The sequence below is a fragment of the Propithecus coquereli genome, unplaced genomic scaffold, assembly GCF_000956105.1.
Source record: "Propithecus coquereli isolate 6110/MARCELLA unplaced genomic scaffold, Pcoq_1.0 Scaffold89, whole genome shotgun sequence".
NCBI classification, from domain to species: domain Eukaryota; kingdom Metazoa; phylum Chordata; class Mammalia; order Primates; family Indriidae; genus Propithecus; species Propithecus coquereli.
In genome coordinates, this window is record NW_012155173.1 from 3128086 (window position 1) to 3143899 (window position 15814).

At 38.1% G+C, this 15814-nt stretch overlaps 1 protein-coding gene across 1 annotated transcript in view; it reads left to right on the forward strand.

Annotated features, from left to right (window-relative positions):
- C5 (complement component 5) overlaps positions 1-15814 on the forward strand; it is a 106240-nt gene that overhangs the window by 66146 nt on the left and 24280 nt on the right. Inside the window, exons 18-24 of the mRNA XM_012664385.1 lie at positions 1-55; positions 1447-1659; positions 2111-2186; positions 6584-6743; positions 10037-10132; positions 11542-11713; positions 14480-14685. Of these exons, the coding sequence (XP_012519839.1) occupies positions 1-55; positions 1447-1659; positions 2111-2186; positions 6584-6743; positions 10037-10132; positions 11542-11713; positions 14480-14685 (978 nt within the window). The remainder of the gene's footprint in view (positions 56-1446; positions 1660-2110; positions 2187-6583; positions 6744-10036; positions 10133-11541; positions 11714-14479; positions 14686-15814) is intronic.

Below are 15814 nucleotides of genomic sequence, written 5' to 3' on the forward strand. Positions count from 1 at the left end.
ATACCATTAGATATGGTCCCCAAAACAAAAGTCAAAAGGATTTTAAGTGTAAAAGGTAAATTAACAAATGCCATTTTTATTTCCTATTTCACTTTTGCTTCAAACAAAAATCAAATATCCTCATGATTACTCTATTTCTCCACTTCCTTGCTCAGTAGCACACAAACCCACCTCTGGGAGTACCCTACCCCCACCCACCACCACCTTCAAACCTTTGATCACTTTTCCAACTATCTTCCTCCACTGGCCTAATTTAGATGGAGATTCTTTTCCTATGATGGAGGGTGGGGGCTGTCATTGGCTCAACGACTTCTCTAAAATGGGAGTGCAGCCGCTTTTAGACTTAGAGAACTTTCCATGGTCCGGTCCTGCTCCAGAGAAGACTGTATGACCTGCAAATGGCCCCAAGAGAGCAGCACCACTCTGCTGAAGTACCAGTCCCAGAGGGGTTGTCTAAATCCATTTATGCTGCTGTAATAAAATACCTGAGACTGGATAATTTATAAAGACCAGAAATTTATTTGTCTGGGAAGTCCAAGGTCAAGGCACCAGCAGATTCAGTGTCCAGCAAGAGTTGCTCTCTGCCTCCAAGACGGCCCCTTGTTGCTATATCCTCACGTGGTAGATGGTGGAAGCCAAAGGGGCCAAAAGGGATGGAAAGCTCCTTCACACCTCTTTTATAAGGTCACTAATCCCATTCATGAGGGCAGAGCCCACATGACCTAATCGATTTTCAAAAATCCCCACCTTCTAATACCATTGCTTTGGTGATTAGGTTTCAGTATAGATCTTGGAGGGGCATATGCATTCAAACCATAGCAGAGGTTCTCTCCCTTCCATTACATTTGCAGAAGTGACATGTTTGGTGGGTTTTTCCTGGTCTCCAGCCTTTACAATTCAATAACATGTCATTCAAAATGATATACTGTCCTGACTACGTTTTATCTCAGATAAAATCTTGGAATCACAGCATGTTAGTAATGGAAAGGAACTTTTTGATCATGTGCAACCCTGTTGTTGGATATAAAAGAAAAGGGCTTGCCCAAGATTGCACGGTGAATTACAGACAGAGTAGTCACAGCACTAGCTGTTTGGGCTCTTTGCCTTGCTTCCTGAGAGGGGTTGGTTAACATGGTTTATGATGTCTAAGGCTAACAGGTTGAATGGCAACTAATTTGCCATGTTCTCTACCCAGTAACCTGTCCATTGTATTACATTATCTCCCACCATATTTTAGTGGTATTTTTAAATCTTCTTTTTTGTTGTTGTTTCTTTTCAATTCATATTCCTAACCAGATCTTTTCTTCTCACCCCATTTCTGAGAAGCAAGTCAACTGCCTAGATAAAAAGGGAAGAATAGAGAAGGTTGCTCTTCCCTCTTTAGAATATACTGTTAGAAGTTGATAGAAAGTGGTTGTGTCTACTTTGATTCCTTTTTTGTTTCAGGATTGCTTATAGGTGAGGTCCTGTCTGCAGTTCTAAGTGAGGAAGGCATCGATATCCTAACCCACCTCCCCAAGGGGAGTGCGGAGGCAGAGCTGATGAGCATTGTCCCAATATTCTATGTTTACCACTACCTGGAAGCAGGAAATCATTGGAACATTTTTCACCCTAACTCATTAACTAAAAAACAGAACCTGAAGAAAAAATTAAAAGAAGGTAAATAAAAACTATTTCACATAAAAACCTAGTGATTTTTAAACTATATTTTAATGAAACTAATATTTAAGTTATGAATTATATAAAAGTTTAATTGTAAAAACATTTTAGTAAAAAAAAATCATGAGGTGGAGTCTGCTATATAAATAAATACTGTTTCTGTAGCATTTTGGCTTAACTTGCCAAAATGCCTGGATGAGAGACAAGACACCTGCATTCCAAGCTCTGCAGAATACTTCCTTCCTCTTTGAATGAGATCAGAATGTTCTGCTTGATAATTCCCTATTCAAGCAATTCATGTACTTCCTTTGAGAAGTCAGTGTTGGCCACCAAGCACATACTTGCTGCCCAACACCAAAGGAAGTTTACCATTCCCAGGGGCTGGTAAAGGGCTCTTTGAGTAGAAATGGGGGTCGCTGAAGCACTGTGTTCTTTTTCTGGTGTCTCTTAGGGATGGTGGGCATCATGTCCTACAGAAATGCTGACTTTTCTTACAGTGTGTGGAAGGGTGGAAGTGCTAGCACTTGGTAAGTAGAAGGTTTTGACTTGTGTTTTCATACAGTAGTTGATTCATTAACTAAAGAATAACAGCCGTAATGGAAACTCCATTTCTTCCATTGCTTAGGCCGAAAGCCTCATCATTCTTCCCGCCCCTCTCTTTCTCCTATAATCCACATCTGATCCAGCAGAAATGTTTGGCTGTGCCTTCAAAGTATATCCTGAATTTGACTACTTCTCACCAACTCTACCACACCATCCTGGGCCAAGCCACTTTCTTCGCTCATCTGGTGTATTGCGCTAGCCTCTAGTCTTCTGGCCTCAGCCCTTGCTCCTCTTCAGTCTGTACTCAACACAGCAGCAGCTGGAGTGAACCTGTTAAAACACATTAGGTCTTGCCACTCAAAATCCTTCCCATCTTATCTGGAATAAAAACCAAACTTTTTATTGTGATCTACAAAGCTCTGGCCCCACCTCTGGTCTCCCACCTTATCTCCTACTCACTCCTTCCCTCTACTTCAGGGCCTTTGCACTGACTGTTCCCTCTGTCTGGAGTGCTCCTCCCTCAGTTTAACCATGGCTGGCTGCCTTATTTCTCTCAGGTCTTTACCAAAGTCACGTTCTCAGTAAGACCTGTGCTATATCATGACATCTAAAATTACAATCCATCCTAACACCTCATTTCCTTCTCCCCGATGTTCTGTTCCTCTTTAGCATTTATTACTAACATCTTTACTTATTCCGCTTATTGTCCATCTTCCTCACTAGGATATAAGCTCCACATAGGCAGTTCTGAGTATTCCTAGCACTTGGTACATAGCCAGCACATAGCAGGTTCTCAATATTTATTCAATGAAACAATTTCTATAATTCTAGTGATTCGAGGGAAAGACAGTCTGAATTGATTAAAAGCCCTTATAGCAGTCCATTTTCAAAAAATATTATCATGCTTTGAAAAAATATTTAATAAAAATACAATGTGCCAGGTGCTTCATAGGTTCTATATGAAACACATTTAAGGAATTTACAACCTAGAATAATTTACTTTTAGATTTTGCCATTTAAATAAGAGTCCCCAGAATTTCATTTCCAGTGCTCTTACTTTCTGTAATCTTTCCTTGTACAATCTCATTTTTGCTCATGACTTCCATAACTTCTATGCCGATGACTCCCTAATCAATATCTCAAGGGCTCACTTCTTTCCTGAGTTGCAGATCCACATTTCTAGGTGTCTGGAAGCAAAGGCCCTTCAAACATAGTTGGTGCCAAATTCATTCTTTTCTTTCTCAAACACACTTCTCTGTTCCCATGATCAGTGCCCAGCAATATCCTACACTTTGCCCCGCATTGATCAAGTCAGAATCATCAGTAGGTTTTTGACTCCTCCCTTTCATTATGGCTGTATATCCGGCAGTTACCAAATGCTACAGATTGTACCTTAGAATTGGTCTGACCAAGTGTGGGTGGTGCACCCTAAAAGACTCCCAGACCCTGGAGCATGCCAACCAGAGGAGAAGCCCCAGGGTTCAGGGTTGGGTGTGGGTGTCAATGAAAATTGGGAAACTGCCACAACAAGACCTGGGAAATAGATGCCTGGAGAACAAAAATTCCCATGGGGAGGTGCAACAACCTTTCAGCAAACACCCAGACCTTCAGAGTCTGGGGCAAGCCTGAGTGGATCATGTTCATCCAGAAACATAGGAACACTTGAGTACTATTCTAGACCTAACTCCGCAAGTTCCTTGAAAGAAATAATATACATAGAAGAAAATGCCTGGCACCTGAATACCCTCAAATATTTCTTTTGAGAAATATAGAGAAGATACAAAAAAGTACAAATATCATTCATATTAACAAAACCTAAAATTAATTACTGTGAATATTTTCATATTAGCTTAATCTTTCCTTTTAAAAAGAAAACATTAAAGATATAGCTCAAGCTTTTCCTTTTACCACAAGTTTCCATCTTATTCTCATCTACTTGCCCCCAAGGGCATTAACTAGCATGAGTTTGTGCATCTTTCTAGACCATTTCTAATCCTTTGTATACATATATATGAATTTATATAGAGTCCCTTTTGTGTTTTTAAATAATCATAACTAGTATCGTATTATACCTATCGTTCTGCAACTTGCCTTTTTCTTCAATAGTTAGTTTTGTAGGTCTAACAATATAGATAAATCTAGCTCATCCCTTTTTATTGCCATGCAGTATTTCTCTTTGCAAATATATCACGTATCATATATTCTTTATCCATTCTTTTTGATGGACAGTCATTTCCAATTTTTACTATAATGAACAACACAGTAATGAACACCTTCATATGTCTCTTTGTGTACATGTGTGAGAGTTTCTCTATTCCAAGAGATGGAATTGCTGCAACATAAGGCATGTACATTTTCAGTTTTGCAAGATTTTGCCAGATTTCTCTTCAAAGTGACTTTAAAAATTCTTTTCTACTATTTTAATCCTAGACCTTATTTTAAAACTTGAGGAGCTAGAGTATATGAAGAACTTCTATAGGTAGACTAGGATCTAGAACAAAAGCAGGTCAAATAGCCTGCTCTTTCTCCTTTCCTCCAAGTCTCTCTTAAATTTTGAATTTCAGGCTAGTCTATGAGAGACAGGTCAATGAGAAGAGGAGAACACAAAAAGCTAAAGCAAGGTGTATTTGCTTCAATACTAGAGAAGAGCTGTGTAGACACCCACTCCTTGAGGACTCTGGGGCTGGGACACCCAGAAGTACCAAAGAGAAAGAGAGATAAGAGCTTACACCTGTTGAATACTTACTGTAAGCCACAACTATTTTAAGTGTATCCATATATTTAATCCTTACAATTAATCCCAGGAGGTGAGTGACCTTTTTCCATGTATTGCCATTGCCTTTTTTCAGAGATGAAACTGAAGCACAGAGACGGTACATAATTGGCCAAGTGGCTGATAGCCAGCCTCGTAGTCTGACTACACTCACAGGCCTCCATAACTTGCTAACAGAAAAGAGACTTCCAAAAGCCAAAATCCCAAGAGAGCCCAATATAACAGTCAGGCCAATCCTTGAAACTGTGAGTGCCCTTGAACATGCCCAATCCATGGAAGCATTCCTGCTCCTTGGGAGCATCATGGGAGATTAAAGGGAGAGGAGATCTCAATTCTTTCCCCTGAAAGTCAACAGAATAGAAAACAAACTTTTGATGTCTCCAGAGGAAGAATTGGGAAAAGGCACCTAGTTGTGAGAGGCAAGTTCCAATTAATATCAAAAAAATATTAAGGCTGTTAGAGCAAAGATCAAGAACAACCTAAATGTCTATAGATAGGGAAATGACTAAAATAGTTTTGGTGCATCTGTACCAAAATACTGTAATTTAATGTATAACATCATTTGTAAAAAAATGAGGAAATCTTATATATTAATATAGCTCTCTAAGGTATATTATTAAATGAAAAAAAGCCAAGTACAGAATAATGTAAATAATATTCTACTATTTGGGTGTGGTTGGGAAAGGTAGACAGGAAGACTATATTCTTGTATTTACTATTTGGAAGAATGCACAAGAAACAACAGTAGCCTTCTCAGGGGGATGTAGCAGGAGGGAGACTTCCTTATATTTCCTTCTATGCTTTTGGATTTTTGAATTACATGAGGGTTTTACCTCTTGAAAAAAATTACTTAAAATACATTTTAAAAATGAAAATGAACACAAAGATAGAACAAATTTTATGTAAGAGGAAGTTGGGGACGGGGAGTTGAGTGGTCTGAATCTCAGGATTGGGGCTCTAGGGCAGCTGAGACATTGAAGAGGTGTCGTGGAGGGCATGAATTTGATCCTCTTTGATGCTCTTTGATGGGTATTAGTAGAGACTGAAATTGCTTTTTGACTAAGTAATCATGATCATTAAAGCTTCATTGTGAGATAGTGAGTTCTGTGTCAATGGCATCATTCAAAGGGAAGAAAGATAAACACACCAGGGAATGTTGGGAAGGGGAATTCAGGCCACAGATAGGAGCTTACATTCCATGGTATGTACAAATTTCACAATCTACAATTTTGAGATTGTACTCTTTCATGTCTGTTGTTCATGAGACAGTGCCTTGACTCAAAGCTATTTATTTCACCTCTGTTATCTTTAGCTTTACAGAGATTTTTTTTTTTTTTTCATCACCAGGAATCAATTTTTAGTTTGTGTGCTAGGTAACAATGTTGTAATCACAGAAGACGTGCTGTTCACGTTTATTGACTGAATGCTTTGGAGAGCTTCCAAAATCTTCCCTTCCCTTGTAAAATAGTGACTTACTTTGGAATTGTATATTTTAAAATGTTACTTTCTTTTAAAGAATAAAATTGTATAAACTAAAACACCCTATAAACCAAAAGCCAAAAGGGATTCAATGTTCTAAATATTTATTTATTTTCTTTTGTCTTAAAGGTTAACAGCTTTTGCTTTAAGAGTACTTGGACAAGTAAATAAATATGTAGAGCAGAACCAAAATTCAATTTGTAATTCTTTAGTGTGGCTGGTTGAGAACTGTCAATTAGAAAATGGAGCTTTCAAGGAAAATTCCCAGTATCAACCAATAAAATTACAGGTAAGGAAACCAAATGTACAAATTAGCAATAGTTTTATTTATAATTTTGAGTTTCATTCTCATCTTTTTATGGGAGAATGAAAAAGAAGAAAGGAAAAAAGTATATGTAATCCTGCAAGAAACTCCTTTTGTGAACAAGCAAAGAATACAAAAGTTCTTCCTACACTATCTGAAGTGACAAGATCTTCAGAAAGTTTACTGGAGGTCAGATAAGTGATATCTTGGACATCTTGTATGACAGGTATTCATTATTCACAGGGCATAAATTTCCAGAGATTGCAGAATGAGTAAAATATACTAATTTGTCTGCCTACCCTCGATATGAATCTGTATCTGAAGTTCAGCGCCTTCTTACAGGTCAAGGTTGCAAGGTGTTGTCATGAAAGATGGGACCCTGTTTACATCCTGTTAGTGAGAAAGATGGGGGTCAATTTATTAAAAAGTGCAACAAAGTGATTTTGAGATTAGAGTCTACGTATAAGCTTGAATTAAAAAGTACAAACGGTCCTCAACATTATGATGGTGTGAAAACAATATGCATTCAGTAGAAATAGTACTTCTAGTACTCATACAACCATTCTGTTTTTCACTTTCAGTACAGTATTTAATAAATTACATGATATGTTCAGTACTTTATTATGAAATAGGCTTTGTATTAGATGATTTTGCCCAGCTGCAGGCTAATGTGAGTGTTCTGAGCATGTTTAATGTAGGCTAGACTAAGCTATGATATTAGCTAGGTTAGGTGTATTAAACACATTTGCAATTTAGAATATTTTCAATTTATGATGAGTTTATCAGGATATAACCCCATCATAAGTTGAGGAGCATCTATAGTTATAATATCACTCCAAGATATCTCTATATCATCTATTCCTTAGAATGTTTCTTTAAGATTCAACAGAATCTCTTTTTTTCTGCCTGCCCCAATCCAATCCTTTTCTTATCAGTCATGAGTGACCTCCATGGCTGACATTGGCTCTCATAGTGGTCCTCAGTTGTAATAATAGCAGATTAGAACTCCCACAAGAAATGGGGCAACGGACATCATCTAGGTGCTATTTGAAGAGTAAAATACTACAATGCTTTTTTCTTAAGATACTCATCTATCCACATTCATTCAATAACCACTCACTGAGTATCTTAATACATACAAGGGACTATTTGGGGCATAGCAGGGCAGAAGGGGTGGGAAGGTTGGACCCCAGATAGTATTCCTGCCAGAAAGGAGCTCATACACTGGTAAAGAAGGTGGGGTATAAATGCTAGTATAAATACTAGCAACTCTAATCAATGTATATGTCTGTACATGCATTTATTTATTCAATAAATATCTGTTGAATGCATACTAACTGCTAGATGGCAGGGACACAACAGTGAACAAAACCGGTGTGGCCACTGAGACCATACAGCTTACAATCGAGCAGAAATGTCAGATATTAAGTAATTTCAAGTATGTGATACATGTTAAGAAAAGGGAAATAGAGTTTCATTGAAAGCTGAGGATCTAACCTAGATTGGGGGAGTTGAAAAAAATGAGTTAACCAGGCTCCTGGGAGACAGGTAGGAGGGAGGGAAGCAGAAAGAGCATTTCAAGTAGAGGCAACAGCATGCCTGGCACTTTTTTTAAGGATTAACATTCTTTTTTTATTGAAAATAAGGTGTAAAATATGATACCTTGCTATATGTATACGTTGTGGAATGGCTAAATCAAGCTAATTAACATGTATTACCTCATATACTTCTCAGTTTTTGTGGTGAGAACATTTAAAATTTACTCTCTTAGCAATTTTCAAGTTTATAATACATTGTTATTAACCAGAGTAACCATGTTGTACAATGTATCTCTGGGACTTATTCTTCTTCCGAATCACCACCACCCATAGCCCCTGGTAGCCACCATTCTATTTTTACTTCTAGGAGTTTGGCTTTTTTAGATTTCACACGTAAGCGAGATTATGGATTATTTGTCTTTTTGTGACTGGTTTATTTCACTCCGTATAATGTCCTTTAAGTTCATCCACGTTATCACAAATGGCAGGAATTCCTTCTTTTTTAAGACTGAAGAGCACTCCATTGTGTATACGGTCAGCTCTCAGTATCTGTGGGTTCTACATCCTCAGATTCAATCAACCTCAAATCAAAAATATTCAGGAAAAAAACAATAAAAAATAAAAACACAACAATTAAAAAACACCAATTAAAAACCAATACAATATAAAAACTATTTGTATAGCATTTACATTGTATTAGGTATTATAAGTAATCTAGAGATACGAGAGGTCATGTGTTGGTTATACACAAATACCATGCCATTTTATATAAGGAACTTGAGCATTCATGAATTTTGGTATCTGCAGGGGTCTTGGAACCAATCCCCAGCAAATACCAAGAGACAAGTATATACCACATTTTCTTTATCCATTCATCTGTTGATGGACATTTAGGTTGATTCCATATCTTGGCTATTGTGAATAATGCTTCATTGAACATTGGACATTGAACATCGCAGTGCTTCAACATTCTGATTTCATTTCCTTTGGATATATACCCAGAAGTAGAATTTCTGGATCATATGGTAGTTCTATTTTTGATATTTTGATGAACCTCCATACTATTTTCCACAATGGCTCTGCTAATTTACATTCCCACCATCAGTATACAGGGGGTTCCCTTTTCTCCATGTCCTTGCCAACACTTGTTATCTCTGATTTTTTGGATAATAGCCATCCTAACAGGTGTAAGGTGATATCTCCTTGTGTTTTTCATTTGCATTTCCATGATGTTTAATGATGTTCAGCATTTTTTCATATACTTGTTTTGCCTGGCCTTTTGAATTGGAGAGAGAGAAGGTGGTTCATCAAAGAACTGGGACCACAAGAGCTAGGGGGAGAGTGGCATGAAATAAAGCTGGAGAAGTAAACAGACTTCACTGAAGGTCTTCTAAGCATTGCACTGGAATATCACTACATTAAGAGGAAAAAATATGGGAGAACAGAGACCAATTAGTGCTTCATAGAGGAGGTGACATTTTAACAGGGTCTTGAAGGAGGGGGAGAATTTGAATGTGGTGAAGAAGTATGAAGTGGGGCTTGGGGAGGGGAAGGGGAGACAGGTAGGTGAAGGCATTCAAGTAAGAAAGACCCAGAGCTCACTGAGAAGTTGTAAGCAGCCCAGCTGGACTGCATGCAAGGAAAGAGTAGGAGATAAGGCTCAAACGGAGATTAGAACCAGGTCATTTTACTTTAAAGACACCATTTCACTTTAATTTTAAAACGTTGCTTATTCTTTAGGGTACCTTGCCTGTTGAAACCCAAGAGAACACCTTATATCTTACAGCCTTTACTGTGATTGGAATTAGAAAGGCTTTTGATATATGCCCCCTGATGGTAAGTGAGCATTTTCTTTCTCTAACAGCCATCATCTATTTCTATAACATAATACTGGAGGGGCCACCAATCAGAAGACACTTAATTTTGAAAGTTTCTTTTCCTTCTTTTCACATTACTTAAAAATAACTTTAACTCCAGAATCAAAGGATTTCAGAACTATGATAGATATTAAAGATCACTTAGTCCAACCTACTCACTGACGGTTTAGAGAGCTGAGGCCTATAAGTAAGGTGAATTCAATTGCCAAGTGTCACAGCCTACTGAATTGTGGAGCTGAGCCTAGAACCAATAGCTGGGACTGTGATGGGAGAATGACCCAGTGTCCAGCTTCCCTCTCTTATCTCTGCTAAATCCTACTATATGTATGTTACCATTATCCTATAGTTGAGGGATTCTGCACCATGTGAGTACTGAAGAGACACAACAGCAAATTTGCTTCTTTAGCTTGTTCTGCTTCATTTGCTCAGAAGCTGAGGAGAGAAAAGAGAGGATCCATCTAAGTGAATCACCACAGAAGATCCCATAGGTTGATGACGATGATACCCTTGTCTGGGAAGAGATGGAGCCCCGAGCTGAGGTTAAATACTCCTGCCTACAGATCAGAAGTCAATTAGACATACCCTTCAAACCAGGATACAGAATTGAGATGGAAAAACCCAAGGGAATTTACAGGACTGCAACCATAAGACAAAACCATTTTCTTTTAGTTTGTTTGAAAAGCATTGGTATTTATACTTAACAAGACAAAATAATCAATGAGAACAGTTCCCAGGGGCCTAGAGGACCAGTTGGCACTCAGTGGCCACATGAGTGAGAGACACAGACAGAATTGGGAGACTAGGAGCCAGGCAGGTTGTCAGCAGCAATGCATCAGGCTTTCTCCTAACCCACTTAGCCAAAAATAACTATTCTAACAGTATCGAGACAAAGCGATTGGGATTATTTTCTCAGGAATTCTTAGGATCAAAAAGTACTTTGGCAGCACTCTTTTCCTGCTATTTATGGTGTTTTTTTTAAGTATATCTCCTTTTGAACATGAGAGCCTGTCTCAGCTATGCTGAGAGGAAATGATGAAAATTGTGTCCATGCTCGGTGCTGCTTCTTCCTGGAGACTAAGTCTGATGTTGGAATCAGAAATTAAAGGGACAAAACCTCTGAAGAGGAAGTGAGAATTTTGAGGCAAAAAGCTTAACCCAGTTTGCACATTGTCATTGTCCCTTCTGAGATGATGCTTTGCTTCTTCTCTCAGAAGAATTTACTTCACTGAGACGCCATCCATTTCCATTAGGTTGGTCCTCTTTCCACCCCTCATCTTGCCTGCCCCAGGATGGTATGACCTGAGGGTAGTTTATATCCATTCATAGATATGACAAGCAAACTTAGGTATCTTCTGCTCTTGTTTGCAGAAAATCAGCACAGCTGTAACTAAAGCTGAAAACTTTCTGCTTGAAAATACCCTCCCAGCCCGGAGCACCTTTACACTGGCCATCGCTGCCTATGCACTTTCCCTGGGAGATAAAACTCACCCACAGTTCCGTTTAATTGTTTCAACCCTGAAGCGGGAAGCTTTGGCTAAAGGTATGACCTGTTCCATACATTTATTCAGCAAGAATTTACTAAGTCTGCTAATTCTGGGAAGTAGGTGGTGGCATGCAAATTTGAGTAGGACACATTGCTGCCCTCAAGGAACAAACCATCACAATACAATGTAATAAGTGCTGTTATTCATTCATTTACTCATTAATTAAATGAATATTCATTCATTCCTTTACTTCATAAATATGAATTGAGTATCCAGTGGTTACCTCCTTTGTACCTGGCACTGTTCTAGGTTCTGGGGATAAGACAACAAACAAAACAGACCTAAAAAAATTCAATCCTTCATGAAACTTACATTCTAATTGGGGAGCAACAAACATGATAAATAAGTAAAATTTTGTGGCTAGGTTGGTGATGACTGATATGAAGAAGAGTAAAGCAGAGAAAGGAGATAAGGTGAGGGGTGGGTTGCAATGTTAGACAGGGCGTCTAGGCTTAAGCATCACTGAAGATGGTATTTGAGTCAAGACCTGAAAGGAGGTGAGGAAACAAGTCCTGTGGCTATCTATAAGGGTGTTCCTGGTGGAGAAACAGCAGGTGCAAATCACTTGAAGCACAAACATGCCTGGCGGTCCAATAATGACAAGGAGGCCAGTGTGATTGCAGAGGAATGAGATGAGGAGTAGGAAGCGAGGTCAGGGAAGGAAAGGGTGAAGGAGCATGGGCAGGTCATGTATGACGTTAGAGGTCATTGTAGAGGCTATTTGGGGCTTCTGTATACAGTTGTGGGATGGACAAGTCACCCAAGCGAGCAGGTGAATTAGGGCAAAAATCCAGCCTCTGCACCAGTCCCCCAGCTGTGCACCCTGGTTTAGAGCCGCTTCCACCCAAAGCAAGGGGTGCCTGTGTCTCATCCACGTCAAGGTGCTGTGGGGCCAGAGGGAGCCTAGAACTTTAGCTTTGAATGAGAAGGAAAGCCATTGGAGGATCTTAAGCAAAGGAGTGCATGACCTGGATTTTATTCTACCAGGTTTGCTATAAAAGTACATATTCTGTTTTGAAGAATGAAGATACTGCTTCCTACAGGTCAAGAGTAAAGAAATAGAAGGAGTAGCAGTGATCATTGGCATGACTGGGCACTTCTGAGCCCTCTCCTGCCTGAGGTTTTTTAAAAGTTTTATAAATCTTACTGAAGTTTATGACCATCTACAAAATTTGGCTTCTGTCATCATTTGTTTAAAAATGACTAAATTTTAACATATACCTCAAAACCATTTGTATGATACTTCTAAAATAATACAAAAGAAATTATTGTGTATTGTGAGATATGGATCATAAAATCATAGAATTTAAGAGAAGGGAACTTAATAATTCAAATAACGTTTGAGCTAGAAGTTTCCTTAAAAATCTAAACTAAACCCTTCATTTTATATACAGCAATTCTGAGCCTCTGAGAGGGAAGGAAAGTACCATGTCCAAGGTCATGCAAATAATGTAGTTATGAAATGTGAACATATACATCAAAATTTCCAAATATACATTACTGGCTTTTTAAAAAAAATGATTTCCAAATATGCATTATTGTTTTTTAAAAAATAATTTGTTCCAAGAAGAATTTGAGGTTACAAGTGTAAATTACTAAAGCAATAACAAATATAATTAGAACCTAATGTATGAAAAGTACTACATATGTGAAATTGTCTTTAGTGCTTTAAATTGGGAGGAGACACTGGACATGGTGGCTCATGCCTGTAATCCCAGCACTCTGGGAGGGCTGAGGCAGGAAGATCACTCGAGGCCAGGAGTTCAAGACCAGCCTGGGCAACATAGTGAGATCCCATCTCTACAAAAAATTAAAAATAAATAAATAAATAAAGAGAGAGGAGATCATCAGAGACTGAAATAAGGCTTTGGGTATGATCTTATAATTTTCAGGATGTGAATTTTTGCCATTAGGGAGAAAGGTTTTCCAATTTATCTTTTCATATCAATAACAATAATAATCCTTTGTATGTGCATGGTGTTTTCAGGTTTATAAAAACTTTTACGTTTAGTATCTCATTTGAGTTTTACTGCATGGAAGAAACTATTATCTATACTTTAGGTATTAGGAAACCAAGTCCTACAAAATTAGAGGAATTTGCCCAGGTTGACACAGTCAGTTAGCAGGAGAGACTAGAACTTGGATTTACTAATTCTCAGTTTATTTCACTTTCCACTCTACTGTACTACCTCTCCCTAGTACACGTGGAATTTCTATGTTGATCTTTTAAAATATAGGTTGAGTATCTTTTATCCGAAATGCTTGGGACCAGAAGTGTTTTGGATTTAAGATTTTTTCAGGTTTTAGAATATTTGCACATACATAATGAGATTTCTTGGGGATTGGGCCAAAGTCTAAAATTTGTTTATGTTTCATATACACCTTATATACATAGCCTGAAGGTAATTTTATACAGAATTTTAACAGTTTTGTGCATGAAACAAGTTTTGACTTTATTTTAACTGCAACCCACAAGGTCAGGGTAGAATTTTCTACTTGTGACATCATGTTGGCACTCAAAAACTTTCAGATTTTGGAGCATTTTAGATTTTGGATTTTTGTATTAGGGCTGTTCAACCTGTAAAGTTAAGTAGCACTGTATTAAGGGATCTTGTTTTGTATTGGTCGTCTTAAGGACATTTTTCTTACAAAGAAAGGTAAGTAACTTCTAGAAACTGGAAAGCCACAATACACCTGCTAGAATTGTTATATCAAATTCACATTTTTGATCATGTTAATGAATGTGATTTGTTGATGTTCAGGTAATCCACCCATGTATCGTTTTTGGAAAGATGATCTGCAACAAAAAGACAGCTCTGTACCTAACGCTGGTACAGCACGTATGGTGGAAACCACTGCCTACGCTTTACTTACCTGCCTGAGCTTGAAAGAAACAAATTATGTCAACCCAATCATCAAATGGCTATCTGAAGAACAGAGGCATGGAGGTGGCTTTTATTCAACCCAGGTGACATTTCTTTGTCTCGTTTCATCCTCCTGTAGACGTTTTTATTTGCTCCCATATCACACATTCCACACTCACTCTGGCCTCCATGCTTTTGTCCACCAAATTAGCATGCCACATGTATGAATAAACGTCCAGAATCAAAGGACACTCCCAGAGGTTGTCTGCATTAATACCCTTACTATACAGAGGAGGGAATGAGCCCAGGGAGGTTCATTCAGGGAGTTAGTGGCAGAGCCAAAATCAGAACTCATGTCTCCTGACTCTAAGCCCAGTACTTCCTTTATGATTCTTAATCACTATGAAAGGCTAGTATGATTATCAGCAATTATGTCACATCCTATGTGATAAATAATGGCTGCCATGTAGGTAAAGGTACTGATGCTCCCTCCCCACCAAAAAAATAAATAAAAAGTGAGAGAAATACTGTTTGATATTTACCTATCAGCTCATTTGAGTTGCAATGGTTTACAACTATTATGTAGTTGTATAACATACATCTATATCCAAAGTTTAGCTCAAATGTTACCATCTTCCTTGTTTTCTGGATGTTTAGATAATGATGGAGAATATATGTCTCTATATATAAAATTTAGAGGTAGAGGGGTCCTTCGGTAGTAATTTAATGATCATCTAATGGGTTTCATCTTGGGTATAACTGTGGGATTAGCAGAAAAGAGTGCTTTATTGATTAGTATTGGCTGCCATGAACATAGGCAGAGGAAGTAGCTATATATTTAGCATCTCTGATCTAGTCATATTTCCTGATTTTATAGATGAAGAAGATGAGGTCCAGAAAGATAAAGTTCATTCACTTATCCCTTTAACAATGTTGAATAGCTACCATATGTACCTCCTGAATGTAATGGACATTGTTTTTGTCAATTTTGTGCTGCTATAACAGAATACTAGAGACTGGCTAATTATAATGAATAGAAATATATTAGCTCACAGTTCTGGAGGCTATTCCAAGATCAAAGGACAAGAATCTAGTGAGGGCCTTCTTGCTGCATCATCCCATGGTAGAAGGTCAAAGAGAAGGTGAGGAAGAGAGACAAAGAGACAGAGAGAGACAGAGCAAGGAGGGGCCAAATGTGTGCTTTTATAAGAAACCCAGACCTGCAAAAACAAA